Raw genomic sequence first — 27341 nt, 5'->3', positions numbered from 1 at the left:
AAGATAATGGCAGAGGTTGTCTTCACGGTCACCCGAAGTATAGATGTATTGCCGACATTATTCTGTCAAAAACATGCAAGGGGAGGACTAACTGCACTATAACTATGTGCAATCAGCAATGAAACTTGCTTTTTTGACATGAGGTAATGTATAGGTGTTTGGTTCGCCAACAAGGCGATTGAGGTTCAGACGTCACGTTCACTTTACTCATTCGTCCTACAATTGCGCTTTGTTGGCGGACGGAAGGCTCTCCAGCCAATGCTCCAGCGCCTGGTTAAGCCGGTCGCTCTCCTCGAGCAGAGCCCAATGCCCACAATCGAGCTCGATAATCTCCGCATGCGGCACTGCTCGTTTCATCGTCCACTTGCCAACCTCCGCATGGCAAACGTAGTCGCGCTTGCACGCGACGAATAGTGCAGGCTTCTTGACCTGCCTGTTCTCCTCCGGAATAGCTGTCAACAATGAGCGGTCAGAGGTTGGAAGCGAAGACTCGGGCCTTACCCTTGTTATCATCGATGTTCAAGTTGAATACTACCACCCTATAGTAGTTCATGGGCGACTCTAGACTAAACTTCACGAATCTTTCGCGAGCCTCCGCGTATTCCTGGGATTGTGATTGTGGAAGTTGTCGGTCGTCTACAGAAACCATTGTCCGTGTACTTACCTGTTCGGAAAACCAAGCCGGACGTTCACCTCGACGATCACTGGCGACCCATTCTTCTGCTTTGCCGAGAGGCGCTATCCAGTCTTTCCAGATCTCCGGCTCCTTAGGATACACGAGGGTGAGGAAGCTATCGATCTAGTTGCCATATTTCGTTTGATGCACCCCACCATTAGAACGAAAGTCTCACATTCTTGTCCGCAACGACATGCGAATCAGGTTTGATGAAGAATGCCCAATACCCATAGGTGTCGCTGCCCGTCTTCTCCCGAAAACCGACGATGAACTGGTCAAAATCCATTGGCTCAGTCGCTGCGGGTGTATAGGGCACGGCGATCCAGGCGAACGCCGTGAAACGATCCGGATACCAGTTCGCAAGGCGCGAGAGAAGCCCAGAACCCCTGCGACAGCCGTCCTCCATAAATATTCTCTAATAAATGCGACCATGTATATGCCCAACCAGCTCACCAATCGTGACCGATGCCGATGACCGTCTCTAGGCCTTCGGCGTCCAAGATGTCCACGAGATCCTGCGCGATGAGTTTGTGGCGGAATGCGTTCGGGTCCGTCGGTCTGGACGTCCCGCCGTACCCAAGGCAGTCCGGAACAACGATGCCATAGCCCTTCGGCTTCAAGTGCGCTACCTGGCGAGCCCAATCGAAAGAACTCGAGGGGAAGCCGTGGATCAAGAGCAACGTGGGCTTCCCAGCCGACGCAGGAGAGTAGTAGTAATGATACGTGTAGCCCCGCTTCACTTGGAGGTCCTTGAATGCGGTGGGATCCATGTCGACGATGGGCGAGACGCGGATGTATGAAGGTCGCACCTCCTGATCTGGAGGTTTATATATAGCTGATCAGAGGATGTCTTCTCACAAGAAGTGACGATCCGATGTGAATGCGCGGGCTCTTGCAAACATGCAACGGGGATCTCCGGCTACCAAACCGTCCGTTTGCCGGTGAGGTATTGAACGGCATTCCCGAAGCCATCACCTCGAGATTCCGAGCTTCGGCCTTGGTCACGGCGCACGGAATCAATCCGATAGGGAACTTGCGAATGCTATAGAGTCAGTCATATGAATCATCCAATGAAGCACTGCAAGCGACACTCGAGGCCGTACTGGCGCTCAGCATACATACTCTCCAGTACAGACATACCGTCCTCTGCAGTGCGACTCGTCGATTCATTCTAGTCACTCAATGCCTGACTACAAGATGTTCGAAGGTACGTGTACTGGCATCAACGTTCTCACATCGTCACCTTGTACAGTCCGCGACGTTTGCGCGACCTCTCTTGCCCTAGACCCGCACATTTGTCATCGCAGCCCATGTGAGTACACTTTCATCTGACGACTGTGCAGGGTTTCTGCTCCAGAGGCTGAGCGAGGCGATGATCTACAGTGCGAAGTCAGGCACCCATTAATGATGCCGCACGCACCTTTCGTGGCCATGCCGCCCGCGAAACCCTTCTCCCCGATGTTTGCGCACCTTGGTCACCACGCTGGGTGCGCAGGCCCTTACCCTTTCTCGAGAGCAGTAGTTCATATATAGCGCGGCGAACTTGCTGCGGGAGTCTGTACGCAGCTCTACTGTGACTTCGCGGAGCTTTGCAAGCAGGGCCAACTTGGAGGCGAGAAGTTTAATTGAATATAGATCATGAGCTTGTGGCGTGGATGTACCGTCGCGCGTCCGAGACACAGCCAGTGCGTGATGCCTCAGACACGACATGGTAAATGAGCACGGGGAGATAAACACTGGGCCTAAGTGGGTTGAGATATGTTCGCGAGGCGGAGTGTGGGCAACCTTGAGGCTGATGAGAAGTCGGTCACGTGGGAACAATTTGCAAGAGACGCGCCGTCCAGATCCCGTCGCACTGAGCGTCCAGTTGCGGCACGTCACGCACTGCCCACTGAAGTCAGATTTTCAAAATCTACTTGCGAGGCTCCCTGCAGCACTAGGCACATGTACTGCTGGTAACACAGGTGTCAAGCCATCAATCACGCCTCGCAACATTACCGGAACCTTCAACTTGAAGCGAAGCCGAACAAGGGTATGTGTCAATCTACTCTGTGCGGTTGAACGGCCCCATGACAGCCGATTGGACTCGCCATCTCGTTTCATTAATAGATGAGGCCAAATTCTGCAGCCTAGTCGGTCTACTCAGTCAGGAGTGCAAGATGGCCTACGTCCAAATACTTGGTGCAGCTCACTCTCCAACTTAGGTGCCTAGGGACTCGGCTAATGAGAGGAACCAAGCAACTGAACCCTTGTCTGTGATGCTGTCGAGCCTTTGATTCTCGGAAGGCAGCCGCTTTTACGTCGGATACTAACGGTGCAATGTGGACGCGCTCCAGGTTCTCTTCCTCCGGCGGAAACGTCACACAGTAAGGGCTAACATGGAGACGCCATCTGTCAGTATTCGGACGCCGTGCTGTTCGGGCCTAGGGCTTGATACGTTGCAATCTGTCTCAGGACAATCAACGCTAATGTCGTTAGCCCACTCACCGTGTGACCGAATGGCTAATCTACATATGCGGTGTATCTGTCTGTCTGGCACCCGAGTACGAAGAGCTCCTTGGCGGGCACTGGCCATTCCTTTCCCTAAATAAGGTAGACCTCATAGAACCTAGCAGCTGTTCTGCGAACGCCCACATCGCTTCGAATCTCTTCCCCCTGGGTATGTTGGGTTCTTCGGAGGCACAGGCTGCCACAATTGTCGCTGAACACCAGTATGTTATAGCTTATATTTTCGTTTCGCTCAAGCTTGCTGACACGTGGGATCAGTGCAACCACCTTCACTCTTTATTGCGCAGTTGCTGGGTCAAGTACGTCCATTGCAGCGTAGATCAGATGATGGTCAACTGATACATGTTTTCTCCACACCATTGCGCTGTTCATGTACGACTACGTCAGTACTCTCGATAGCGAGGTGAGGTAATTCTGTACGGCACGCCGCGTCACGGGGCCCTTGGTCCTGCCAGTTCTTGCTCAGCCGATATCTCACTTTCGCTGTTCAGATCTTGGGCTGCATCCCGTCTCCTTCATCATTCCAGGTACGTTTCACACTGCCATATATTCAACACATGCTCAGCAAATCAATAGAGGTTGGATGTTCCAGACAAGCTGGAACGAGGAACGTGTATCTGACCCTCCTCTAGTGGCCTCGCGATTTATGTTGTCACGTCTGTGATGCGTGCCTTACAGTATTTTCCTTGGGCTGGTACGTGAGCATATGTTCCCATATATCCTCACGGCATTGACGGTGCCCTTTCGTAATAGCATTCTCGACCCTCAAGTCCTACGCCATGTGCGCCGATTCATACCCAGTGTACATTGCGGCAGTAGTCTTCGCGCTTTCGTCGGTACCACTGTTTATCAGCCTGCTTGTGCGTACCAGTTCGCACATATACCCTTGGAGACCATCTAACGGAGAGTCCGCACAAGCTCAAATTGCTCTGGACGTCTTTCTCAAATGTTCCAGGAAGGGGCTTCGTACCGGTCCCGGAGCTGTCAGCGACAATGGTCATGAAGTGAGAGGCTTCGTTTACATCAGCTTCTGACCGACTCCTGTGACGCCCTCTCTGATATTCAATGACAGGTGCAAGTTTATTCTTCACTTTCGCACTGGACGCACGTTGACCTCGGACCATTCTGGTGACGCTGGCGTCGCGGTTCTCTCTCATCCTTGCCGATCTGGTTCGCCTCTACATCACGTGGTACCGGACCCACGAAACCATCCGGATAGCCCACCGTAATCGCATGTCCGGGGGTCATAATAAGCCGACCTTTTCCTTCACGCTTCTTCGCGATGGTGCACTGTATGACCAGGGCTCAATATCCTTAAGTATCGCTTAGGCATGTGTTTGTGACAGGAACAATATACTTTTCGTAGGTCACTGCGACCATGTCGGGCTTTTCGACAATCTCATCACCGTCCAAATCACAGAACGTTACTGATACTCAATGGTCTCAACGTCGCGTTCACCATATCCTCAGTGAGTACACCGTCACAGTACCATCGGACTCGTCCGAGTCCAGTCAGGTCGCAGGAAATGACGCACTTGAGCCATCGAACCTCATTAGTGTCTTCGAGGAGCCGTACGTCCACACTTTCATGCAACATCATGGCTGTAGCTGCTCACTATGCATAGGTTGACCGCCATCCTCACGTCGAGGTTCCTCATCAATTTGCAGAAGGTCAAGCGCAGGGTGGAAGACTCATCTCGGTCGCTCTCCAAGGTATCCGAGATCGCGTTTCAGCCCTATCACTCGGGGACTGCGGACGGTCCCATCGAGTCATCGCGGATCCAGCAGTTGTCTCATGAAGATGATACCGAAAATGGTACCGGAGACGATGTTGAAGAGCTGCCTTAGGCGGACATCTACGACTATGCGCTTAGCATCATCGTGAGCGTCGAACTCCTACATCTCCGGCATCCCTCCTCATTTTCGAATCCACCGACTCACCAAGTTCGTCGACGACACACAAGAAGCTATGATGCAGCAATGTTGCACCTATGATACAGGCAACCCATAGACCAGAGGAATCGCGAATCTGAGCTGCGAACAACCGCCAAGCCACCCAGTCCGGTGTCCACGCACGGCCACCAGAAGGCGGGCAACAGACGTAGACCACGGGACAAGCTTGTCCCGACAGCGCCTAGGAGGCCGGGCTCGGCCAGGTCGAGACGAGAGCGTAGGGCCGGGCGCGCACGCACGTCTCGCAGCCGCGCAGGAAGCGACGCCCACGTCTCCCACATCCACATATATCCAGCCACCGTCGTCTTGGTCGGTTGATCCCGCGCGCACACGCACGGAGTTCAACTGGTGTCCATGCGCCGGTCGCGCGGGCCCTCGCGCGTGCGCGAGAGCAGCAGCTCGTCGAGCAGGGCTGCGACCTTCCGCTGCGCGTCCGTCTTGTCCGCCTGCACGCTGCGCAGCTCGGCGTCGCGGCGCTTGGCGATCTGGGCCTCGTCGGACAGGAGGAGGAGGAGCTTCATGGAATGGATCGTCGACATGAGCGAGTTCGCCGCGCGGATCTGCCGTGGTGGGTTGGAGGTGGGGAAGTAGCGTAGCGCGTTAGGACATGTCACAGGACATTGGTGCAAGCCATGGAGCGTGGTCGGACGCGGTTTGGAACGCGTGTGCGAGACGGAGTGCGCGTGGGTGGCAACGATTGGATTGGAAGCCGTGAGGCGCGAGATGCCAGGAACGAGACGTCGGACGTAAGACGCAATGTAAGGCGTTCAGGGCGCGTCAGACGACAGCAGGGAGTGTAAGATGAGAAGATATGGTCACGCAGCCGGGACGGACGGACGCACCATGGACTCCGCGCGGCACTGCGCCTGAAACGCCTCCTGCGCGATGCGGAACTTGTCCTTGTCGCCAATCTACCCCACCGCACCCCCACGCACCCCACGCCCAGCGCAGCAACGCATTCCATTCAGCCACGGTGAGAGCAAGGGTTCGCTGGATGAAAAAGAGCACGCACCGAAGCGAGGCTGACGATGTCCGCCATACCGTCGACAAGGGTCTCGATCTCGACGTCGACGCGCTTGTTCCACTCCTCTTCGATCGCGTCGAGGTACTCGCTTGAGTTCTGGTCAATCGTAGGCTGCGAGGGGCGTTGCAGGAGCTTGGCGGTGGGGAGCGCAGAGGGACGAGAGACGTCTGTCTGGGGTATGTCCGACATGGCGGTTCGTAGAGTGGGCTTGCAGAGCGTTGACTTGGGTTACGTAGAGTTAGACGCTGCAACCTGACATGGAGCTACAGACACGTTTGACGACTCCCGTTTAGCTCAGTTGGTAGAGCGCGTCACTAGTAATGACGAGGTCAGTCGTTCGAGTCGGCTAATGGGAATGCATAGGGGTTTCCAGCTTTTGTCACAATCACACAGAAGACTGCATTGGGTCCACCGTTTGATTCAGACGAATGTCGTTCATAGTCATAGCGACGCCTGTACAGTTGATTGAAGGAATCCACGTGTTCACAGCTCTTCACGGGCGCTGGCATTTTGGGCGCCAAGCGGCGGCAACTCCTTGACTGCATAGCTTCCTCATCTCCGCGTTCCTGTACAGAACTTGGTCCGGCCACCGCCCCTTCGCGAGCTCTACCGCGAACCGTGCAAGCTCATGATTCGGCGTATAGTACGCTGGCAGGAGCGTCGAGATCAGGGGCGTCTGGACTTTGTCGATGAGGCGCTCGATCGCGCTGCGCTGGTGCAACCGGTCTTGCGGGTAGTCTTTGGACGGGAAGAAGTAGGCCGGGCGGAAGACGTGCGGTTTGATATTCGTGCCTTCGAACAGTTCCGGCAGCTCGCGCTCGACGCGGCCCTGCGAGGAGAATCGTGGTGAGCCTCCATTCAGCCCGTTCTCTACAGCCGACCACGCACGCACCTTCACCCTCGCCCACATCTGCCGCGACTTCCCCTCCGGGTCCGCGAGCTCCCCGCTGATGAACACGAACCGGAACGGCTGCTCCAGACTGCCCGCGCCCGCCGCCTTCAGCGCCTTCGCGGCCTCGATGGTGTACGTGTATGTGAGCTCCGTGTACGCCTCCTCGCTCATCCCGACGGAGCTCTTGCCCAGCGCCCACACGAGCGCGTCGTGCTCCGCGAGGCGCTGCGCGAGCTCGGGCGCGTACCTCTTGAAGTCGGTGTGCACGATCACGTCCGTCTTTTCGGTCGCGTTTGCGGGGAGCTCTGCCCATGCGGGGACGGCGCGCCGGGTGAGGAGGGTGACGCGCTCGACGGCGGGGTCGTTGAGGGCTGCGCGGTAGATCGCGAGGCCCGCTGGGTGTGCGTTCGTGCTCGGGTGAGTTCTCTGCGAGCGAGGACGGGGCGAGTAGACGTACCGACTCCAGTGACTCCGGTGATGATGAGGCGCATGGCGGTTGTTGTTACGGTGGGAGAAGTTTAATCGACGCCTTGTCGAGTGCGGTTATGTATGTCGTACATGTTCAGCACGCGATCGGAGGTGTGCCTTAGCGCGGAGGTGGTGGCGGTGCGTTCGTTAGCTTGCGCGGCTCGACGGCAGGGTCGCAACGAGCACAACAGCAAGCGCATACGTATGTGCGGTAGTACGGCACGGCGTAGGTATGCACACCCGTACGAGACTCTCCTGTCTTCGTATAGGACAAGTCTCGGGCAGGACACATCAACATGCAGCCCGCGTTTGATTCTGTAAGTATGTTGTCGTGATGCGTTGACTGTGTACTGATAATGGAACACGACGTAGGTTCGTTGAGGCTATCATATACATAGTCCGTACTTGTGGCGGCCATAACCATATACTTGGTATGTCCGTCGTCTACCTAGAACGGCAGGACGCAAAGCACGGAGCCGTGTTACAGACGCGACCTGTGTACATGAAACGGTACCTACGGGAGCGGGCTGGTACGGGAGGAGCGCTCAGAGAAGAATGCCGATCGGGAATCCGTAACGGTTCAGTCAAAGTCCACCGGGATATACTCAGTCGAGATCTGGTTTGGACAGCGTCTGCAGCTGGAATGGGACGCCTGGGGTAGACCTACGATGCCCAGACCTAGAGCACTAGCTGAAGCGGACGCGCATGGATGGCTGGAAGACATCATCGCGCTGCACATGACCGCGATGGGGGCGCGTCGTGGGACCTGATCGCGACTGTTCTGCCCGCACTGGGGTGAGCCACGCCTTTATCAATGACCATTGCGCGGCTCAACGGCCGGCAAATACGTGCGCACATCCGCTCTCTGCCCCCATCGAGGACTTGCTGACCGTGTGCGTGTGCGTGTATCAGAGGACGTTCGACGGCCTCCCTGCGGATGACTATCGGCGGACGTATCAGCCGGACAACTTTCCGAACATCGTGAAGCTCGCAGACGGCCTCGCTGCGCTCGCGAGGAAGCGCCGCGCCACTGCGGGCCAGGTCTCGCTCGCGTGGCTGCTCGCGCAGGGAGAGGACATTGTCCCCATCCCTCGGACCACGAACATTCCCGTGCGTGCTCCGAGGCAGACGGTCGCGTGGCAGGTACTGACGACTTTGGTGCGGCTCGGGTACAGAACCTGAAGGAGAACCTTGGGGCATTGGACGTCAAGCTGAGCCCGGAGGACGTGCAGGAGGTGCGGCGGATTGCGCAGGCGATGGATGCGACGCATGGTGATCGCTACCCGACGGACCGCATGCAGTACCTCTTCGCGGACACCCCGCCGCTGCAGAAGTGAGCTGCGCGTTCGAGTCGGCGGCTGTGGTTGTTGATGTGTAAAGTAGCCTTCTGTTTGCACGGGCTTCTCTCTAGATCTCGGGAATCCAACCACTTCAACTATGCGAACGAACCTGAAAGTGTCGACGGGTAGTGAAGCGTGTGGGGGGCGGCGAGCCTTCTGCGCTGATGGGTGTGGCGTCTTCCATCCTGAACGTCGCGCTTGTTTTTGCTGGTAATTGGGGGTGCAGCGGAAACAGTGGCCACATACCGTGGTTTGTGATGCAGGGGCGGTCTTTGTGGTCCTTGGAGGACGAAGTAGCAGGGGGAGGGGTAAGCACGCGAAGGTATGAATCCGAGCTCTCTAGACCTGGACGTCATCGCTATCGTTGAACCACTGGTATGTCTCTTACCCTACATACAGAAAACGTCCTGACCCCCCACGAGGTCTATCCTTCCACAGCTGACCGGACAATCCCGTTGGAATGGGCCACCACGGCCAACTCCTCGAACAATGGACCAGGCGTCACGACGAGTGCCGTGAGATAGATCGGCGCGTTGAGGCATCACGAGCATCCCTTTGGCCCGTTGACTACCGCCAAGCGCTTGTCAGGCTGGTAACGTTGGCTCAACCACAACCCCGAAGCGGTAATTAAACGCTTTCCCTTGATGCACCTGCCCATGCCATCAGGGCTGATACACGCGGTTAGCTCATATTCCCTTTGCCCACACTTTGCCCCATTGTCGCTCGGCGTCGTCATCAGCCAAGGTAGCGTTGCTATGTCTGGCGTGGCGAACACCTTGGATTGGGGGCACGTTGAGGCTGGGGCACTGGCAAAGACAATCATCCATAATCTTCCTTGTATCCGTGACGTAGGCTCCAGTCAAGGCTTACACCGTATAAAAGCCCCCCCCCCCCATTCTCACTCGGTGCACCATCACAACGCACACTTTTGCATCCACAATAACCCTCAGTGAGACTGCTCATGCGCTCCTCATCTGCAATTCGCTGACTAGAAGGATCTTTCCGACAGCCGTAACCACCAACATGTCGTCGACTCAGTACATTCCTGAGCAGGGTAAGTATGGCCTGAGGAACAAGGAAGGACCGCTCAACAGCGACCACCTCTATCCTGACAACGATGTCACGCGCCCAGTCTTCCTCCTCGTCTACCCACCCGTAGGGACCAAAACCCAAACACATCGTGATCTGCACTGGAGTCTCGGCTGGGAAGTCAGCAACCGCGGGTTCCGCTTCGTCCACATCCAGATTCACAACGACCCGCGCGATCCTCCACCCAACCCGCGGTACGTCTACTGGGGCGCGCAGACCAAGTCTGTAGGGGCTGCAACACAGAGAGCCAAGAAGTTCCTGCTCGGAGAGCTGACCCTCCCGCAGCGTCAGAACATTGAGCGCCTTGCCGAGACGGTGCCGGTGGCTTACCCTAATGGCAGATGGAACTGCCAGAACTGGACCGATGTGTTGCTTCGCAAGCTGGTAGAACATGGCGTGATCACATCGGCGGAGTGGGCGCAGGCGATGGCTAGTGCGAGGAATGGTACGTGGTGATTACGTCGAGTTCTCACTGTGACATGCTGACTCGCAAGATTTTAAGCCTTTCACGAAATTCTCAAAACTGAGTAATGATCCCTTGTGAAGAGTTCGCTGTCACGCATCTTCACTATCGCCCGTTGTGCTCTCACCAGCCTCTCTTGCTGTCATCTACCACCTTCCGCTATCAGCTACGATTTCTACAGTAACTGTATAACACGAGTCAGAACGAAGCCTCCCACATCTCCATTGTCATTTCTCCTTCTCCTTCATTTTCTACTCACTTCGTATCTGGTATGCACGGTTGTCAGCAATGCTATATCTCTAATAACATGGGTGGTCGGTACTCACCGGTGCTACCACGGTAAGCCCAAGCAAGCGTCGACATACAAATACACCTGCGCTGCGGAAGGCTTCTCGCCGAACACCGTAGTAACTGCCTGACGTATTCGGCTCCCTAAGTCTTCGTTCTCGATCGTCATCCTCTCCCAGAAGTCCGGATACCAGCCAAATGTTTCCCAGTCCACGACGCTAACAACTCTCCCACCTTTCACGAGGATGTTCCGAGGAGCGAGATCACCATGCGTCAGAACTGGCGCATGGTCTTGTGCTTCGCGTCTGATTTGCTCCAAGGCCTCGTATGTCGAGGGGTCTGGACATCTAGGCCGTAAGCGTTCCAGAAAGTACGCGTGGAACTCGTCGATGTTCTTGAATGGCGCCGCAGGAACTGCTTCCCAAGTGTAGCAATTGCTGAGGGGACCCTCTGGCCACGCGCCGAACCACGGGTTCTTTGGAGGAAAGCGGCGACCAAGCTCCCGTAGCTCTTCGACAATGTTCTTCAAGTCTTCGATGATGGTAGTAACTTCGTCATCAGCAATCAAGCCAGGGCCCAAGCCGTAGTTGGGAGATCCATCGGCGTTAGTAGTATGGGTGGCGTCGCGTAGGGAGATGCCGTCGACGAGCTCCATGACGATATATGTCTGATCGTCATGTTCGAAGACCATATAGAGGTCTGGGACGGGAATGCTAGTATAAGAGCGGACAAAATGCATAGCGCGAGCTTCGTAGATCTTGACTGTCGGCCCGACCTTTGCCATTCGACCATCGCCAAGGTCGTAGAATGTATTCCTGGACCACAGCTCTTCGCCGAGTGGTTTCAGCGTTTTGCCGAGCAATCGAAGCACACCATCTATCGCGTCTCTCGAGGGTTTGAAGATTTCATCAGGGAACTGGCAGGCAATCTCGTCGGAGCTGTGTAGTACGGTGGTTAGTGGCTCTGCGGGAAACATCATCGATCGGAATGCTCACGACCCGGTAGTGTTGTCCTTAGATATGGTCTCAGACATCAAGAATGTGGCGGTATGTCAAGAGTAAGGGGAGGGAGTGGCGTGCTAGATCTTCGGATTCTTAGACAGCCTCGATATTCAGTGTGTAAGCCGCTCCCAAAAAAGTCAACGGGAGAGCTCGAACTCAAACGAACTTGAGCGCTCGAGCGTTGGAGCTCTGATGCCACGTGGCTGAAGCCTGACGGCATGCAATCGCTGAGGAGGGCGCCTACATGTTCACTGCGGTTTTGGCAATCAAGACCATAGGCCAATAGCAGTTTTGTTGATAACTGACAATACTCGTATGCCACTCTTCTGGAATCTCCCTAACATTGCATTCTACTTCTATCATGGCTTCAAGCCTCACACTGTGCTCATACGGCGATCAACGTCGTCGGACAAGGATGCTCGTAAGTTATGCGTTGATCGCGACCACCTACCACCATCGACATTATGTCTGCAGGGCGGATGTGCGTGATTTCCAGGTCATGTAGAGTCTACCTACAAACGCGCGCACCAGCAAACTGACGAACCATCTCGACTTGGTGCCAAATTCTGAGCTGGAGCAAAATCACAGGGTGATTACCTCTGTGTGGGCGGACGGCAGTCTCATCCAAGGCTGCGATACGGTGAACACACTCTCGAATTGTGTCTTGGTCTTGGTCTGGGTGTGGTGGGACACGCGACCCATTAGCTACCCTTCTGTATCACTGTCCACTTGAACAGCGTGCTCTCGACTTCCGCCCTCGAGTTCATCTCATCCTACCGGTACCCAAATACTCGAGTGTTTCCTAACGGAGACAATTCAGCGCAAAGGGGATGCAGAAGGTAACCGCCTGCCATTTTTTCAAGACTATTATCCCGCAAGGCGACGTTTCCACGAAGAGTTTTTATCCCGTGCGTCCCTCTTCATCGACTTCTCCCCCCTTGAAACCTCCGATTTCCTGCCGTGCCAGATTGGAATACTACCCCTACTCACGGCTATACAGTAGTACCTTCGTCCGTGAGTCCAACGCAAGCCTTCAAGTTCAACATCGTTTACCGTATAGTCTAGTTCACAATGCCTACACTGTCGCACTAGTATGTCTCTCACTATGGAACATACAGACAGAAACGTCCTCGTCACCCACGGGGTCAGTGCTCTGTGCTATTATTGCACAGCTTGATGGACGTTCCCGGTGGAGTGGGCCGCCACGGACAACTCCTCGAACAATGGACCAGGAGCCACGACGAGTGCCTTAAGATCCGTGGTTTGAGGAGTTGCGAGGATTCCTTTGGCTTGTTACGGCGAAGCGCTTGTCAGGTTCGTAATGTTGGCCCATTCTCAGCCCCGAAGCGGTGATTGAATCCTCTGTCTTGATGGACCCGCCCATCAAGGTCAAGACACGGGGCTCGCTTACCCTTCCTTTGCTCACATTTTGCCCCGTAGTTGTCGCCCGGCGTCGTCATCAGCCAAGGTAGCGTTGCTATTTCTGGCGGGGCGAACACTTTGGTTTTGCGGCACATTGTGGCTGGGGCAACTCGCGGTAAACACAAAGGGCCATACTCTTCCTTCATTTGGCCGGCTGACTACCGCCAAGCGCTTGTCAGGCTGGTAACGTTGGCTCAACCACAACCCCGAAGCGGTAATTAAACGCTTTCCCTTGATGTACCTGCCCATGCCATCAGGGCTGATACATCCGGTTAGCTCATATTCCCTTTGCCCACACTTTGCCCCTCGGCGTCCATCAGCCAAGGTAGCGTTGCGATGTCTGGTGCGGGGAGAACGGTGTCGTATGGCAGCACGCTGCGGTTGTCCCCTGCGGCTGGGACAACTCCCGGTAAAGACAAAGGGCCATACTCTGCCCCGCGTCCGTTACGTGGTTTGCAAGCCAAGGCTTCGCAAATCCCAACGGCGGGCAGTATAAAATGCCCTCACCCTTCTCGCTCGGTACATCAGTGCAACACCCAGTAAGACCGCTCATACTCTTCCCATTTGCAACTCGCTGACATTGAGGTTGTCCTCGTACAGCCGGAACCACCAGTGATGCCGGCGACTCAGTACATTCCTGAGCAGGGTAAGTATGGTCTGAGGAACAAGGAAGGACCGCTCAACAATGACCACTTGTGTCCCGACACCGACGTCACCCGCCCGGTTGTTCTCCTCGTTTATCAGCCCATCGAGGGCCTCATTCAGAGGCACCGTGATCTGCACTGGAGTCTCGGCTGGGAAGTCAGCAACAAAGGGTTTCGCTTGATCCACATCCAGACGCACAACGACGTGCGTGACCCCCAGCCGATCCCCCGTTATGTCTATTGGGGCGGGCAGACCAAGACTGCTGGGAACGCTACGAGAATGGCCCAGAAGTTCTTCATCGGCAACCTCAGCCTGCAGCAGCGGCAGCAGATCGAGCGCATCGCGCAGACTGTCGAGGTAGCGTCGCCCAACGGCCAGTGGAACTGCCAGAATTGGATAGATGTGTTGCTTCGCAAGCTGGTTGAACATGGGGTAATCACATCGGCAGCGTGGGCGGAGGCGATGGCTGGTGCCAGAGGTGGTGCGTAGTGGTTACGCGCTGTAGAGCCCGGCGCACACTAACATGACCCTTGGTTCTGTAGCTTATCGTGATTGTCTTGCGGACTGACCCGGTCAGATCCTCGTGGTCACGTAGCCATTGTCCTCTTCTCGTTCGTCGCTCCTTTCTGTCGTCCATGACGTTCCACTGCTATCGCAACCCTCTCCTATATCTGTATTCATGACACGAGTTCCTATAATCAGGGTTGCGATTTATTATTCTCTGCACTACGTATCGTATCACGGCTGGACACTTGCACATCCTGCGTGAGGAAGGAATGTCCCGAACATCTACTGTGCAATCATCAGCGCCTGCTGTGACATCGATGACAGGATATACTCACTTGGCTCAGTATGGGAAGTTCAAACAGCCTTCGACATAGAAGTATACTTCGGAGGCAAAAGGTCTCTCGCCGAACACTGCAGTGATTGCCTGGTGAGTCCGAGGATCCAAGGACTCATTTTCGATCCCCATCCTCTCCCAGAAGTCCGGATACCAACCGAACGTCTCCCAGTCAACGACGCTAACAACTCTTCCACCTTTCACCAGCACATTTCGAGGAGCAAGGTCACCATGCGTCAGGACTGGTGCATGGTCTTGAGCTTCGCGTCGGACTCGCTCCAAAGCCCCGTATGTCGAGACCTCGGTCCATCTAGGTCGTAAGCGTTCCAGAAAATATGCGTGAAACTCGTCGATGTTGTTAAATGGCGCTGTAGGAAGCTCATCCCAAGTGTAGCAGTTGCTGAGGGGGCCCTCTGGCCACGCGCCGAACCACGGATTCCTCGGGGGGAAGCGGCGACCGAGCTGTCGTAACTCTTCGATCACGTTCTTCAAGTCTTCGATGATAGGGAGCATCTCGTCATCGGAAACTAGTCCAGGGCCTAAGCCATGGTTGGGAGATCCGTCGACATTAGTGTGCGTGGCGTCGCGTAGAGAGATGCCATCGACAAGCTCCATAACGATGTACGTCTGACCGTCGTGCTCGAAGGCCATATGAAGCTCGGGAATGGGGATGTTCGTGTGCGAGCGGACGAAGTGCATCGCGCGGGCTTCGTAGATCTTTACAGTTGGCCCAACCTTCGCCACTCGACCGTCACCAAGGTCGTGGAACTCATTCCTAGACCACAGCTCTTCGCCGAGCGGTTTCAGCGTTTTGCCGAGCAGCCGAAGTACATCATCTATCGCGTCTCTCAATGGGTTGAAAATTCCCTCTGGAAACTGGCAGGGAAACTCGACGGAGCTGTGTTGTAAGGTGGTAGCGTCTCAGCGGGGATCATCCTCGATAAATGGGAACACATACGATCCGGTAACGTTGTCCTTAGGAATCGCAGACATCGTGAGTGTAGCGATCCTTCAGCAAGAGTAAGGGATAAAGTGGAGGAAATGGCAATCTTGGTGACCGGTTGATTGATAGCCTCGACATATGTGCGAGCCGCTCCCAAACAAAGCAAACCCAATCTGGGCTTTATCCTTTCGTCATCGATCAAGCGACGAAGTGCGACCTAGACTGAACGTGTAACAGAGTGGACGTGTAACAGGTAGACTGACATTCAGTGAGAGCTCGAACAGAGGGACTAAGGACGCAAAAAGTAGCGACTAAGCACCGAGAGGCATGGCCCACCGACTGACTTGGGCTCTCTAGCTATGCCACGTGGCATGCAAACGTTGAGGTGAGCGTCTATATACGTCAACCACCGCCTGCGGTTTGGACTATGACCACTGCTGGCCGATGGCTGCTTTGTTCAACATCGACAACACTCGTATGCCACCCTCTTCCGCATTTTCCCTTTCATCATGTCCGTCGTCGCTACAGGCCTTACACTATGCTCGTATGGCAATCAACGTCGTCCAACACACGTATTTGTAGGCAGACTTTCAATGAGCCGGATATCATGTACGTCCATCCGTAAGCATCTTCCAGACATTGTGGCAGGCTGTGCTCGCGAGCGACGCTAGAGATGGGCATCCTTCTTTATGAGTTTTCCGGCGTTACCTTTGCCTGCACTACCAGATCCCTCTCGACTTGGTGCCGAATTCTAGAGCAGGGGCAGAGTCACACAGTCAGTACATGTATGCAGGCGGACAACCGTCTCCCCGCGGCTGCGATACAGAGCAACACTTATTCAGATTGTCTCGGTCTTGGCCTGGGCGTGGCAAGGCGCGGCGGGACACGCGACCAATTAGACGCCCTTCTTTGTCACTGTCTACTTAAACGGTGTGCGCTTGACTTCAAGCCTTCGAGTTCATCTCAAACACACTCTCCTCGTAAGCTCCGTGACACCTTGCATCTAAGACTCTTTATCTCAGATTTCTCCATTCCAGATCATTGCATTGACAACTATGCTCGAGGTAGCTCGCATCCAAGAGATTTCCGTCCCGCTAACCACCACCTCGCCAGACGACTGGCTCGCCCGAGATCACGATGTAGACAGCCATGTCTACCTCATCCTCCACAGACCCCTTGGCTCCAACGCTCCCTATCGTTGGGGCATCACCTGGGCCGTCGGCGGCCTCGCGACGAACGAGGTGCCGGCGTGGAGGACTGTCCAGCTCGAGACGCTCGCTGACCCATACGGCGGGGAGCTCGAGCCACATTACGTGTATCTAGGCGCAATTACGAGGACAGTTGCACCTAGCACGTTGTCGACGAGGCTTTATGATCTCGGTATGTTGAGCTTGGCACAGCGGCGGGTGGTTGAGCAAGTGGCACAGGACGTGGAAGTCGACGGGCGGGATTCTCAAAGCTGGGTCACAGAACTATTGAAGAGGTTGACTTCTCTTGGTGTTCTCTCAAAAGACCGTTGCGAAGGCGTCCTCTCGAGAATTGTATCTGGTGCGCAACTTGCTTGTGCGCCTTTACATATGTATCTGACATACCGGATGACAGCTTAGTCACGACCCGTTGAGAACGCGGGGAAACCGTGCTCTACCGCGCCTTAACTCAATAGCCTCATAATGCTGTGTAGTTATATCTGTATATCCGTGTATCACGCCTTCTGACGAAGTGGGATGTAATATAGCGCTTTGTTCCTTGCAAAACAGCCTCTGTTCGGAACGCCTGCTCCAACCTATGTGGCGGTATGTAACGAATGTTAATGATGGCTAATCCATTATGTTGGTAGATCCGTTCCCGCCACGCTGCCGACTGAGATGTCCAAACTGATTATATGCTGGGATCAACGTGGAAGCGTTGTGGCTTTTGTGCGCTGGGTCGCCGACTCTGTACGGCATGTAGAAGCACGACATCGCCTGACTTCGAGGTTGCACGACTCAATCCCTTCTCGGATCTCCCTAGAACTCGGCGTACTTGTAAGTTATAGCTCCGTACCACGGACCCAGTCTAAAAAAGCACTGCTTATCGCAGAAAGGTGCATACCGTACGTCGATTCTTTCGCGAACGGCAAAAGCTCAAACGGAGCTCCTCAGCTGCGACGATGCTTACTGTGCGTCCTTGCAGTCGCATCACTCCGATGGCCTATCCCTTACTCACCATTAGTCGTCAAGCGTATCTATCGCAGCCTGTCAGCCCCTGCTTACGGGCCCGGACGCGGCTGCAGAGATGCACCCGAGTCTATCTGCTACGCTCACCTCAACGTAGGAAACACGTCTTCCGTCTCGGATCTCGTACACGGCTCTGCCCTCCCGGACATGAAAGCTTGTCGGCCATTTGGGAGGATCAGCAAGAAGGCCGACGCCACCGCTGAGATGGCGGACTTGATATACTACACCTTGACGGAAGTGGAGAAGGTCTGTCTCCGCGGGTCTGCTCAGTCATCCAACAGACTCTCGATAAGCTCAGGAGGATCTCCGCACGGAATCGAGGTGCGTGTGGCGTCCCTGGCCCTGCCCCTGGGCCGTTCCTCCGTTCATTGATCGAGCGTGCTGCAGCAGGCTGCAGCGCAGCCTCGTAGCCTGGCGGAGTGTTACGTACAATACCAGTAGAAAGCGTGGATTTGAACGAACTGTACATCTTGCCTTCGCATTCTGGTCACCCTGTAGGGGCTCCAGTACATGACCGGCGCTTCCACAACACGCGGTCGACATCCATGATAGTAAACGTGCTCCCTGCCATCTGCTAGTGCAACCGTTGCGGGAGCCCAACAAGGCTATTCATGAAGGTCAACGCGGATGCTACCGTGTGCACTTACCAGACACGACGCGCCTTGCACACGTGACTGCTGCAATCGGCGCGTCTCCGTCGTTGACAACGTTTGACCTCAACCACGAACCTCCCCACCCGTTCGCAGTTGCCTGTCCTTCGGAAGACCATTAACACCTGATTTACGTGCCAAGAGCTTTTCAACCATGCAACAGCGCTGCATCGAGAAGAGCACCGACAAGAACTCACAAGATTTTGCCACGTTCGGCTGGCGGACTAGGAAAACCGTACGGGAGCACAACAGAAGTGTTTGTGAATACAACCTACCACTAGGTGAGGAAGATTTATGCTGTAGCAAATCTAGGAGAGGCTGACAGCCCCCTTACGATCACAACCCATGTTTTTTGGTGTGGCAGATAAAACCTCCGTCAGTCTTGGTTAGACGCTTCTGTCGCATATAGCACTCTTTGCAGCGTGCTCAAAAATGCCGTAAGTCTACAACCAGTCGCTATCGTGTTACTTCGCCGGTGAGAACCCCTATGACATCTTCCCTGTGCAGCTCCGAGAGTTCCACATTCTTCTCTTAACACGTTGCACAAGAATAATCGTCTGCCCGTGCTTGCGAGGGTATTCCCACTATCCCCGGCCATCGCAGCGGTCGGCAGCAAACACGTAACACTGACCGATTCTGGTTCTTATCGCCCGTGGACCTCAACGAAACTCCTCGGCATGAGGCGGCTGTTCACTGCCAGCGCATGGTTGCTGTTGACGGCGTTCCGACTGGAATAGGAACAACTCGACGCCTCCCCGCTCAACACAAGAGCTGCTACTCCACTAGCTTGGGAAGAACAATGAGCATACGACCATCAAGTTCCGTGCTCCATCGAGGCATCTGGCCAGTATTGTTCTGGCGGTTGAGAGCTTCGCTCGCGTACCTGCAAGATTCACGACCCGCTTCCCCAGTTTGCATCCGGCGTTCTTCTCTGGCGCCGGCCTGCGCCGGTTCTCGTCGCTTCCTATCGCGGACAATCGCCGTTATCGCCCCCAACATCTGTCCCCTCTCGGGTTCCTGCTCGGACTGCCATTGGCTTGTGTGCCATAGATCTCGGCACCGGGCACCTCCCCCACGCCGAGCGTCTGTGGCCAGGCCTGCTTGTGCCTCCGAGCGTCCGTCCAGGCCCCAGGCTGGCTGGTATTCCATCCCACCAACCGTACGGGCTGATCATGGACGCTTCTGATCTTCAAGTCGCCCGAACTCCCTTTGGTAATTCCCCCTCTGGCCGCTCCAACGTCCAATGTTACCTCGCTTCTAATCCTCGCTCGTCCAGGCAGTGACTTCGTGCAGACAGGTCTTGATGCCCGCGCAATCGAATCCGTCGCCCATCGTCCGCAGACTTGCCTCAGTCGTACGATAGGTACAACGTGCACAGCAAGGAGCAGTCGACGCCACCACCTTCCTGGCAGGTGGATCCCACTCTACCGCCGCTCGACCTGTCCTGGGTTTGCGAAGAGTCCAGTCGCTTACTCCATGTTCATGTCCGACCCCCCGGATCCTTCTTGCTCGCACGAGCCAGCTCCTCGCGGCTGCAGGTCCCTGAGCCCTCTTTGGGACTCGATAACCTTCCCGTACATTGCGCCCGGCCATCTTCAGCGCGCCAGCCACAGACTCCTGTGCAGCCCGTCACCACGTTCGCCATGTCCCTGGGCACCTCATGTCGTCTTCCGTCACCATCTGCGGCATTATACCTCGATAGCTTACGTGCATCTCTATTCTATTCCTGTCCGTTGGCCCTCGCCATCATGGTGTCGATATCCCCGCTCCACCTCAATCGTCTTCGCCGCCCACCCTGGGAGTGCGGGCGGGCCTCGTAGCTTTGAGCAGCTCAAGGTCCTTCCGAGCTCGTGCGTTCCAGTCTCTTCACGCGGAACCTTCTGTGACAGAACTATCGTGGGTGCCCGCCGGCCCCAGCGGAGCGCGGCTTCCGCAGCCACCCAGCCTGCTTTACTGTGCGGAGGTTCGGTCCGAACAGGAGCCGCGGGCAGGTCTTGCATGTTCTAATAGGGCAGTAGGTACGTATCTACATGCCCCGCTATCATTGCACACGTATCACACTGCGAAAGCGGACAGCCCCCTTTCCGTTTCTCTGCGTTCCCGCTACGCGTCACCGCGGAGTAGCTTGGACTTAGAAGACCCTGCACGAAGTGTGAGTGTAACTCGCGAGCAGTCCGTTGTGCTCTCGCACTCGCCTTGATCATGGCACGCGGCTAGACGAACCTTACCGCCGCGTTTTGGCCACAAGTCCAACCTAATCTGCGCCTACAAGCGTCATGGATGCCGTACAGCCGTCTTTGCCATCATCGCTTCTCTCTGCGCCATCTCCGCACACGCTCTCGTTACATGAAACGTCGAGGTTGCGAACCGGATACCGCTACAGGTAAGGTTCATCTCGAACGCAACGCGGGGCCATTCTTGTGCCGGCAACGCGTTCGCCATTTCTGACGGACGCATACTTCTTCGACGGACGGCGCGGGCGCCCGAACAAGCTTCTTTGGCACTCCCTTACGTCGTGGCGGCCTACCGCAGGACCGCCGCAACACGCCCGCAGGAAGAGACGCTGCAATGATGAGAAGCAAAGTCCAAAACGGGTGGTGACAGCCAGAGCCACAGCGTGCGAGCGCAGCGCTGCCGTCCGCTTCGGGAAACGTCATACGAATAGAACGCGAAGGCCTAGACGAGCGCAAGGGCGTCAGACTGTCGCCGCGTCCGCGGTCCGCCGGCGCGCCACGTCGTGCGTTTCCTCGTCCTTTCTGCACTTTGTGGCCGCTGTTGAGCCCGCTGCATCTGGAAGCTCGAACGCCGTCTTTCCCGCTTTGCGCCCGTCTTGAAAGCCTCCGCGCGGAGCAATCTGCCGCTCGTTTGGCTAGCGTCCTGCTTGACTCCGTCCGACTGGTCGTTTGTTTCATCTCCTCGTGGAGATGGCTGTTGCAGCATGCTTCTGCTTTCCCCTTGTGGCGGCCGTGGCAAGGATCTAGCCAGCCCCGTGTGGAAGCTAGTCTCCACGTCTCATAGTAGACGGGCGGGTGGCCGAGATGGGAAGGGCAGAGGGCGAAAATGGCAGCAGTTCGGCCGGAGTAGGCTGCCAGCGTAAGGTTTATGGTTCGTGTGCTGTAGGCATGGACGGTGTCCATCTGCGGCTTGCGCCTTGCGTGGCTTGATCGTTTTACTGTTACCTGCCATCCTACGGCACGATGGGTGGCTGCTGTTACCCTCCAAGCTCGATCGCTGTGTGGCTGAAGCGCTGAACGTGTAGGTGGCTGAGCGTGGGATCGTGGCCGATGATTCGTGTCTCGTAATGGGCATCTTCGTCTGTTCGCCGTACGTGTATACTCATATCCCTATCTTCGACTGGGGGAATGATCACGATCGTGTATGCGCCCTAGGGCGGGTGACTAGCGAGAGCTTGAAGATCCGGCCTGGCGTGTAGGACATTGAGGGGGTGCACAGTATAGAATTCAATCGCCTGCCTTCGGGGAGCTCGTGGGCTCATCCGTACGTGTACGATGCCAGAAGCTGTGGGGAAGCAGCGCAATGTGGGGAAGAAGACCCCGGGTACTTTGTTATAGTACCCTTGTGCCACGCGCGCTACATGCGTCTCGTGGTTCTACCGCAGCTCCACATATAGCGAGAGTCCTGTGTTGTGTAGTGACAATAGTGCGACTTATATACTTCAAGAGGGCCTATTGGTCGATTTATGGGTCGCGAGGTGGTCGTTCGGGAATTACACAAACCGCAGTCGTGATTTGTATATGACATCTGGTGGTTAGTGGAGCATGCAAAGGCAGGAGATGGGGCGTCGGGAGCCGCACATCTAGGCTATATTTCGCTGGTTCTCCTAGCTAAGCCAGCCGTTTACGACACGTCGCCGGCCCACTGAGACCGAGACGAAATATTGCATCGGAGGTCGATACCTTTGTACAATAACTCACCACATCCACTTGACCAGCGGGCTGGTGACAGTGCCCCAGTATCGGCGAACGACAAGCGACGAAGACTGACGGACAGGGCCATTCTGATCGCAGGTGGTATACGCTTTGGTTGTTGGCTGACTGCGAGGGAAATGGCACTGATCAATTGGTCTAGACAAACTGATGACACCCGTTCGTACGTACAACTTGCGTACTGAGAGCCTGAGACATTCTCCACTTACTCTCTAGCCATCAATGTACGTACAGGCTGTCCTTCTCCCGCGCGGGCTCGGACTGAAGCAGGAGTCGTGCTTTCGCAGCCCGTTGCGGGGGACACTTTGTGTCGTCATTCGAAGACCCTTCCTCTTGCTGATGTCTCCAGTACTTTGGGGTAGCGGTTGAGTAGGCAATTTCTATACGCCTACGGCCACTCCGTCCGCGTTCTCTTGATGTTGCATCCAAAGGGGGACCGCATCCTGAAGGTGCGATCAGCGGCGCGATCCGGGGTGGATGTGCGTCGTAGATGACGGTAGTATCAATCCTACATGCGTATCCAGCACAGATAGATGCCGTGCAGCCCGTCATTCTGACGTTGCGCTCGCTCGGACCACGCTCGGAGCTTGCCATCTCTGCTTCGCCTTCATGGGAGCGTGCCGACATGTCGTGCTGTATGTATGCGCCGAAGGCACGCATCTGGCTCCATCCGAAGTTTCCAAACATAAGCAAATGCCGACCGCGTGTCGTTGATCGCTGCCGATCATCTGCACGGTCGTAAGTACACTGGGTATGTACTTGTGCCGAGGACCAATATGCGTACACGGTGTGGCCGGCAGCTGCATCACGGGTCGCTCCAATCCTGGCAAGTCAAGAGGCCGAACGGGCACGCGAGCAGGAAACCCCACGGCGTCTTGGCATATTCGATCCCATAGCATGCACCACCGCCGGAACCTTCCAGCCACAGACAATGCATTGGTAGGGCGAGGCGGCGTGTATAGCTTCCGCAGGTATCTGCGGAATCATATGTCTTCGAGTTATGAAGTCATTGGGCTATCATCATCTTCCGCGGCCGGCGACCACCCATGGCCAGCCACAGCGATCGTAGACGCCGCGGCGAACTTGACGTGCACCGACACGCGCTTTTGTGACCAGAATCTGACCGGGGAGGCTCACTGAGCTTGAATGACCGCGAATGAAACGAAATGAATGGATCGTGCCTATGTCCTGGTTCATGTAAGCCCAGTTAGGGCGGATGCGATCGGCGCGCGGGCCTCGAGTCCCACGTACTACAGACTTCCGCCCATACTTACGCTGTCTCTTTAGCATATGAATCCATCATGGCAGACACTGTGATGGACGTAGGTGCGACACGCGATGCTCCGCGATCTCTCTGCAGCATGCACGGTGGAGCATTCAACTAGATTCTTGTGAAGAGCCGGCTTACCATTGGGCATACTTCGGCGTTTACAGGTACCTACGGCTGAACCGCCCGCGCTTGTACTACCTGTGTATACCCAGCCCGTACCGCACAAGTTAGAACTTCGCTCGAGCTGAAGGCGGCCACGCGATATACCCTATAGTGTGGGATACGAACAGAGGCCAATTAATTGTACGCGTATCTTTTTGGCTCATCTCAGAGTCTTTCTCGACGACACGACGCGCCGGCCGGTGGTATGTCAACTATTGTACACGCGGGCGCGTCCGCCGAGCTGCACCGCGGCAGGTGCCGATACGAATCGTGGTGGGGTGTGTGTGCGACGGGATCGAAGGCCAGTGGGGTGAGGAGAGGGAAGAGAGGGCGCAGGATGGTTTGTACGTACGCGCTGAGCACCAAGAGCACATGAGGCAATATATGAGGGGAAAGCAACGGGAAATTGAGATGGAGAGAGACGGAGCAGATGATACAGATACAGCGATAGACGGCACATCCTACACGGACAGGGATCGGTCGTTCAATCGTCGGAAGCGCGAGTGTGCGTGCGTTAGTAGTAAATAGAGCGAAAGGGATATAGAAGATGAGGAACGAGAAGCCGACATTAGATGGTGTGGAAACAAGCGAGGCGGAAATGAAGCGGGTGAGGAGCGATGAGGGGGGGATAGAATGGATGGAGAGGACGGGGGCACGCATGACATGGACATGGCATGGGGGAAACGTGAGAATGGTTATGCAACACGCAGCAGAACTCAGGTGACGCGAGGTGGGCCCGGTCAGGCAGCCTGGCGGAGACGGACGTAAACGGAACGCGACCATAGAGAGAGGAGGGAATACACAGCGAGGACACGTATACGGGGGCTTGAAAGGCAGGCATGTTCATATGCGTCATAGCGGGGCATAGGCATCGACCTGCGGTCGAGTGTTTTGCGAGCACGCCGAGACGCGCGCGGGGGCAACGATGTTGACGGACGGATAGCAGCACCCACCCTAGGGTGAGTAAACCGATCACGAATGAATGATATGGGCCGACATCACAGTCGACGCCCACCGTCGTCCGCCGGCTCGGAAGCTCATGAGACGACCTCCATCGTGTCCGCGGGCTCGTTCTCCTTCTTCACCTTCACCCCTGCGCCCACGCTGACGCTCTTGCCCTTGCGGCCCACGCGCTTCCCGACCGGCCTGCCGTCGCGGCCCTTGCGCCCGCGCTCGAGCTCCATGTCCTCGTCCCCATCCTCGTCCCCGTCCTCCCCGTCCTCCACGTCGTCGTCGATGTCATCCTCCATGCTGCTCGTGGGGGAGACCCCAGTGCCAGAAGTAGACGGCCGCTCCATCTCGTGATCGGCGTGCTCCGTGTCCTGGTCCATCTCTTCGACGCTCGGCAATAACCCCTGAAACGACTTCCGGACGCTCCCGCGGCGCGGGCGGCCAACTACGCCATTCGCGTTCGAGTCGCCGTTCGAGCTCGGCGTGGTCCCGTTCGGAAGCTCGAAGCCAACCTCGTCGTGGAGCTTCATCTCGCTCTCGACGTCGCCGTTGATCGACGCCGAGTCCGGCACACTGTCGCCGCGGAACGCCTGCAGCTGCTGCTCGAGGTCGCGGTTCCGGTTGGCCTGCACGCTGACGAGCTGCTGGAGGTAGCGGATGTACTCGACGCTCTTGCGGAGGATCATGCCCTTGTTCGCCTTGACGACGTTGCCGTCCGCAACGCCGCCGTTGGCCGCGCTCGCCCCGGTGGCAGTCGTCGGGGTGGAGCCCGGGTTAACGGGATCCTCGGGCTCTGCGCTGCCAGATCCCTCCTTTTTCTCCGAGGACTCCTGGATGGTGACCCCGAAGAGGAGATCGTCGCCCGAAGCAGCGGCGAGGGAAGCGGGGATCGCAATCGTCGCTATTTCCGGAGGCGTCGTCAGTCCCAAGGTGGCCGACTGGCAATGTGCGGTAGGGAGGCACGTACCATTCGGATCGAGCAGACACTCCGGGATCAGGGTCGCAAGCTCAGATATCTTCTCGTTGATGTTATCCCTCCGCCTGCGCTCGACGGCGTTGTGGGACTCGCGCCTTCGGCGCCGCTTTTCGCTCGCGATGATCGCTCTGAATTCCCGTCATACGTCATAGCAAATGAACCAAGATGAGCTGAGTTGTAATGGGGTCGAGGAAGCAAACGCACTGTTTTGTAGCCAAGTCGTCGGGAGGCGTCTCTCCGCCTTTCTGCATGCCCACCATGCCCATTCCGGGGACGTTTACCTCCTTCGGACTCACGCCCAAGCCGACGCTGCCGAGACTGGTCCCGCCATTGAACGCAGTGAAGCCTAAACGGGCGCATGCATTCAACGCGGGCACTACACGAGGTGTTTACTCGAAACGCACCATGCACACTCTCGGGGGTAGGGAGCCCAAAGTCGTTACCTTGCCCTTGGGGCATGAACCAGCCGCTGGTGTGCAGGCTGAGGGGACTGGCAGGACCCCGGCCAGCGCCGTTCGCGTTGGGGATGACGAGCGGCTGAGTGTGCCCGCGATGGAGCGGGGGTGGCGATACGCTCGAGACGCTGTTGCGCTTCGTGCGGGTGCGGCGCGCCGGACCGCCGTTGGTGCTCGGGGGGTTTGCGGGGTCCAACGCGTTCGCAGGCGCGCGCGAGCGCGATCGGCTCCTCGAGAACTCTGGCCCCGCGCCGTTCGCGGACACTGGCGACGGCGTCTGCCGCTGCCCGTTGGGCTGCCCACCGTTCTGAGGCTGTGACAGGTGGAACTCGGATGGGGCTGTGAGGTTCGAGAAGGAAGAGATACCCGAGAGATTAGACATATGCGACGAGAACGATGATGGCTCGGCGCTCGAGAACGGATTGTTGCCGTTCGTGGTCGGTGAGGACGGGTTGTTGGATGGTGGCTCGTAGCGCATGGAGGAGCCGATAGCGGGGACCGTCGAGTTGAAATGGGAGTGGGCAGTAAACTCATGCAGAGGATGCGCGTTGTGCACCGAAGAGGGACCATGAAGGCTACCGGAGTGTAGGGACGACGCGGGGGGAAGAGAGAATGATGGGTTCTGGTGATTGAAGTGGCTATGATGCGATGATTGGTGGTGGGATGTGGGGGCGGAGATATCGAAGATGTTGTGAGTATGGTGGGATCGGTAATCGTCATACGCGCCCGGGGACTGGGTCGAGCGTTCGTGCGAAGAGTTGTGGGGATGGCCCTGGGAGGGCGAGGTCGCGATGAGCGAGGCCAGCTCGTCTGTGAAGTCCATGTTGTTGCCGGACTGCTCGCTATTGTGGGCAGGGAACTTGCGGAAAGGGTCGGGGACGGTAAAGAGTGGGGGGACGAAGAGGTTGTCGAACTGGTTGTTGCCGGCAGAGTTCTGGGCGTTCGCGGGGGGAGACGGCGGGCTGTTGGAGGGAGGCGGAGACGGGAGGTGGAAGCCCTCTGTGCGGGAGAGGACCTGGGGCTTGTAGGACGGGAAGAAGGCAGAGCTCATCGGACGGAGTGGAGAGGGAGAGAGGAGATCCGGACGAGAGACCCAAGCAGAGAGAAGGGAGGGCGGCCGTCGACCCCGCATCCCCGGCTTAAAGACAACCATTGACTTAT

At 56.4% G+C, this 27341-nt stretch overlaps 12 protein-coding genes and 1 non-coding gene across 13 annotated transcripts; 7 read left to right on the top strand and 6 right to left on the bottom strand.

The window, feature by feature from the left end:
* Positions 1-216: 216 nt before the first annotated feature.
* DICSQDRAFT_101446 (alpha/beta-hydrolase) lies at positions 217-1468 on the bottom strand (the record flags this gene model as incomplete). Its single annotated transcript, XM_007363257.1, has 5 exons — positions 1130-1468; positions 852-1062; positions 665-799; positions 502-604; positions 217-452 (listed from the first exon to the last, which is right to left on the bottom strand). The coding sequence occupies exons 1-5, from the start codon at positions 1444-1446 to the stop codon at positions 217-219; spliced, it is 1002 nt and encodes a 333-aa protein (XP_007363319.1). The 5' UTR covers positions 1447-1468.
* A 3094-nt stretch (positions 1469-4562) lies between these two features.
* On the top strand, positions 4563-5032 carry DICSQDRAFT_167658 (uncharacterized protein; the record flags this gene model as incomplete). The annotated part of the gene is made up of 2 exons (XM_007363256.1): positions 4563-4756; positions 4810-5032. 2 exons carry the CDS (start codon positions 4563-4565, stop codon positions 5030-5032), a joined length of 417 nt encoding a protein of 138 aa, XP_007363318.1.
* Positions 5033-5478: 446 nt separating this feature from the next.
* On the bottom strand, positions 5479-6350 carry DICSQDRAFT_167657 (uncharacterized protein; the record flags this gene model as incomplete). Its single annotated transcript, XM_007363255.1, has 3 exons — positions 5479-5697; positions 5980-6048; positions 6150-6350. The coding sequence occupies 3 exons, from the start codon at positions 6348-6350 to the stop codon at positions 5479-5481; spliced, it is 489 nt and encodes a 162-aa protein (XP_007363317.1).
* A 94-nt stretch (positions 6351-6444) lies between these two features.
* Positions 6445-6517, top strand: DICSQDRAFT_t58. The gene has a single exon. It is a non-coding gene; the product is annotated as a tRNA-Thr (tRNA).
* A 137-nt stretch (positions 6518-6654) lies between these two features.
* On the bottom strand, positions 6655-7449 carry DICSQDRAFT_54310 (uncharacterized protein; the record flags this gene model as incomplete). Its single annotated transcript, XM_007363254.1, has 2 exons — positions 6655-6990; positions 7054-7449. Coding segments are annotated over 2 exons (732 nt in total), but the record flags the coding sequence as incomplete, so codon positions are not given.
* A 368-nt stretch (positions 7450-7817) lies between these two features.
* Positions 7818-8954, top strand: DICSQDRAFT_178893 (uncharacterized protein; the record flags this gene model as incomplete). The annotated part of the gene is made up of 3 exons (XM_007363253.1): positions 7818-7838; positions 8434-8631; positions 8697-8954. The coding sequence occupies 3 exons, from the start codon at positions 7818-7820 to the stop codon at positions 8856-8858; spliced, it is 381 nt and encodes a 126-aa protein (XP_007363315.1). The 3' UTR covers positions 8859-8954.
* A 930-nt stretch (positions 8955-9884) lies between these two features.
* Positions 9885-10406, top strand: DICSQDRAFT_55059 (uncharacterized protein; the record flags this gene model as incomplete). Its single annotated transcript, XM_007363252.1, has 1 exon — positions 9885-10406. The coding sequence occupies one exon, from the start codon at positions 9885-9887 to the stop codon at positions 10404-10406; it is 522 nt and encodes a 173-aa protein (XP_007363314.1).
* A 219-nt stretch (positions 10407-10625) lies between these two features.
* On the bottom strand, positions 10626-11734 carry DICSQDRAFT_178892 (kinase-like protein; the record flags this gene model as incomplete). Its single annotated transcript, XM_007363251.1, has 3 exons — positions 10626-10679; positions 10740-11639; positions 11697-11734. The coding sequence occupies 2 exons, from the start codon at positions 11732-11734 to the stop codon at positions 10745-10747; spliced, it is 933 nt and encodes a 310-aa protein (XP_007363313.1). The 3' UTR covers positions 10626-10679; positions 10740-10744.
* A 1887-nt stretch (positions 11735-13621) lies between these two features.
* DICSQDRAFT_167652 (uncharacterized protein) lies at positions 13622-14337 on the top strand (the record flags this gene model as incomplete). Its single annotated transcript, XM_007363250.1, has 3 exons — positions 13622-13663; positions 13725-14250; positions 14312-14337. 3 exons carry the CDS (start codon positions 13622-13624, stop codon positions 14335-14337), a joined length of 594 nt encoding a protein of 197 aa, XP_007363312.1.
* A 279-nt stretch (positions 14338-14616) lies between these two features.
* DICSQDRAFT_178891 (kinase-like protein) lies at positions 14617-15603 on the bottom strand (the record flags this gene model as incomplete). The annotated part of the gene is made up of 2 exons (XM_007363249.1): positions 14617-15508; positions 15569-15603. 2 exons carry the CDS (start codon positions 15601-15603, stop codon positions 14617-14619), a joined length of 927 nt encoding a protein of 308 aa, XP_007363311.1.
* Positions 15604-16590: 987 nt separating this feature from the next.
* On the top strand, positions 16591-17333 carry DICSQDRAFT_153480 (uncharacterized protein). Its single transcript, XM_007363248.1, has 2 exons — positions 16591-17101; positions 17156-17333. The coding sequence occupies exons 1-2, from the start codon at positions 16609-16611 to the stop codon at positions 17158-17160; spliced, it is 498 nt and encodes a 165-aa protein (XP_007363310.1). The 5' UTR covers positions 16591-16608; the 3' UTR covers positions 17161-17333.
* Positions 17334-17656: 323 nt separating this feature from the next.
* On the top strand, positions 17657-18491 carry DICSQDRAFT_134142 (uncharacterized protein). Its single transcript, XM_007363247.1, has 2 exons — positions 17657-17711; positions 17773-18491. The coding sequence occupies exons 1-2, from the start codon at positions 17703-17705 to the stop codon at positions 18139-18141; spliced, it is 378 nt and encodes a 125-aa protein (XP_007363309.1). The 5' UTR covers positions 17657-17702; the 3' UTR covers positions 18142-18491.
* Positions 18492-23917: 5426 nt separating this feature from the next.
* On the bottom strand, positions 23918-27231 carry DICSQDRAFT_178890 (HLH-domain-containing protein; the record flags this gene model as incomplete). The annotated part of the gene is made up of 4 exons (XM_007363246.1): positions 23918-25650; positions 25717-25853; positions 25930-26071; positions 26130-27231. The coding sequence occupies 4 exons, from the start codon at positions 27229-27231 to the stop codon at positions 24836-24838; spliced, it is 2196 nt and encodes a 731-aa protein (XP_007363308.1). The 3' UTR covers positions 23918-24835.
* Between the last annotated feature and the right edge of the window lie 110 nt (positions 27232-27341).

This window comes from Dichomitus squalens (genome assembly GCF_000275845.1).
Source record: "Dichomitus squalens LYAD-421 SS1 unplaced genomic scaffold DICSQscaffold_6, whole genome shotgun sequence".
Classification (NCBI taxonomy): Eukaryota; Fungi; Basidiomycota; class Agaricomycetes; order Polyporales; family Polyporaceae; genus Dichomitus; species Dichomitus squalens.
This window is presented reverse-complemented; position numbering and strand designations above follow the sequence as displayed.

What these genes read in the sequence shown, in the direction of transcription:
- DICSQDRAFT_153480 (XM_007363248.1), top strand. Translation starts at nt 16,609, where the DNA reads ATGCTCGAGGTAGCTCGCATCCAAGAGATTTCCGTCCCGCTAACCACC.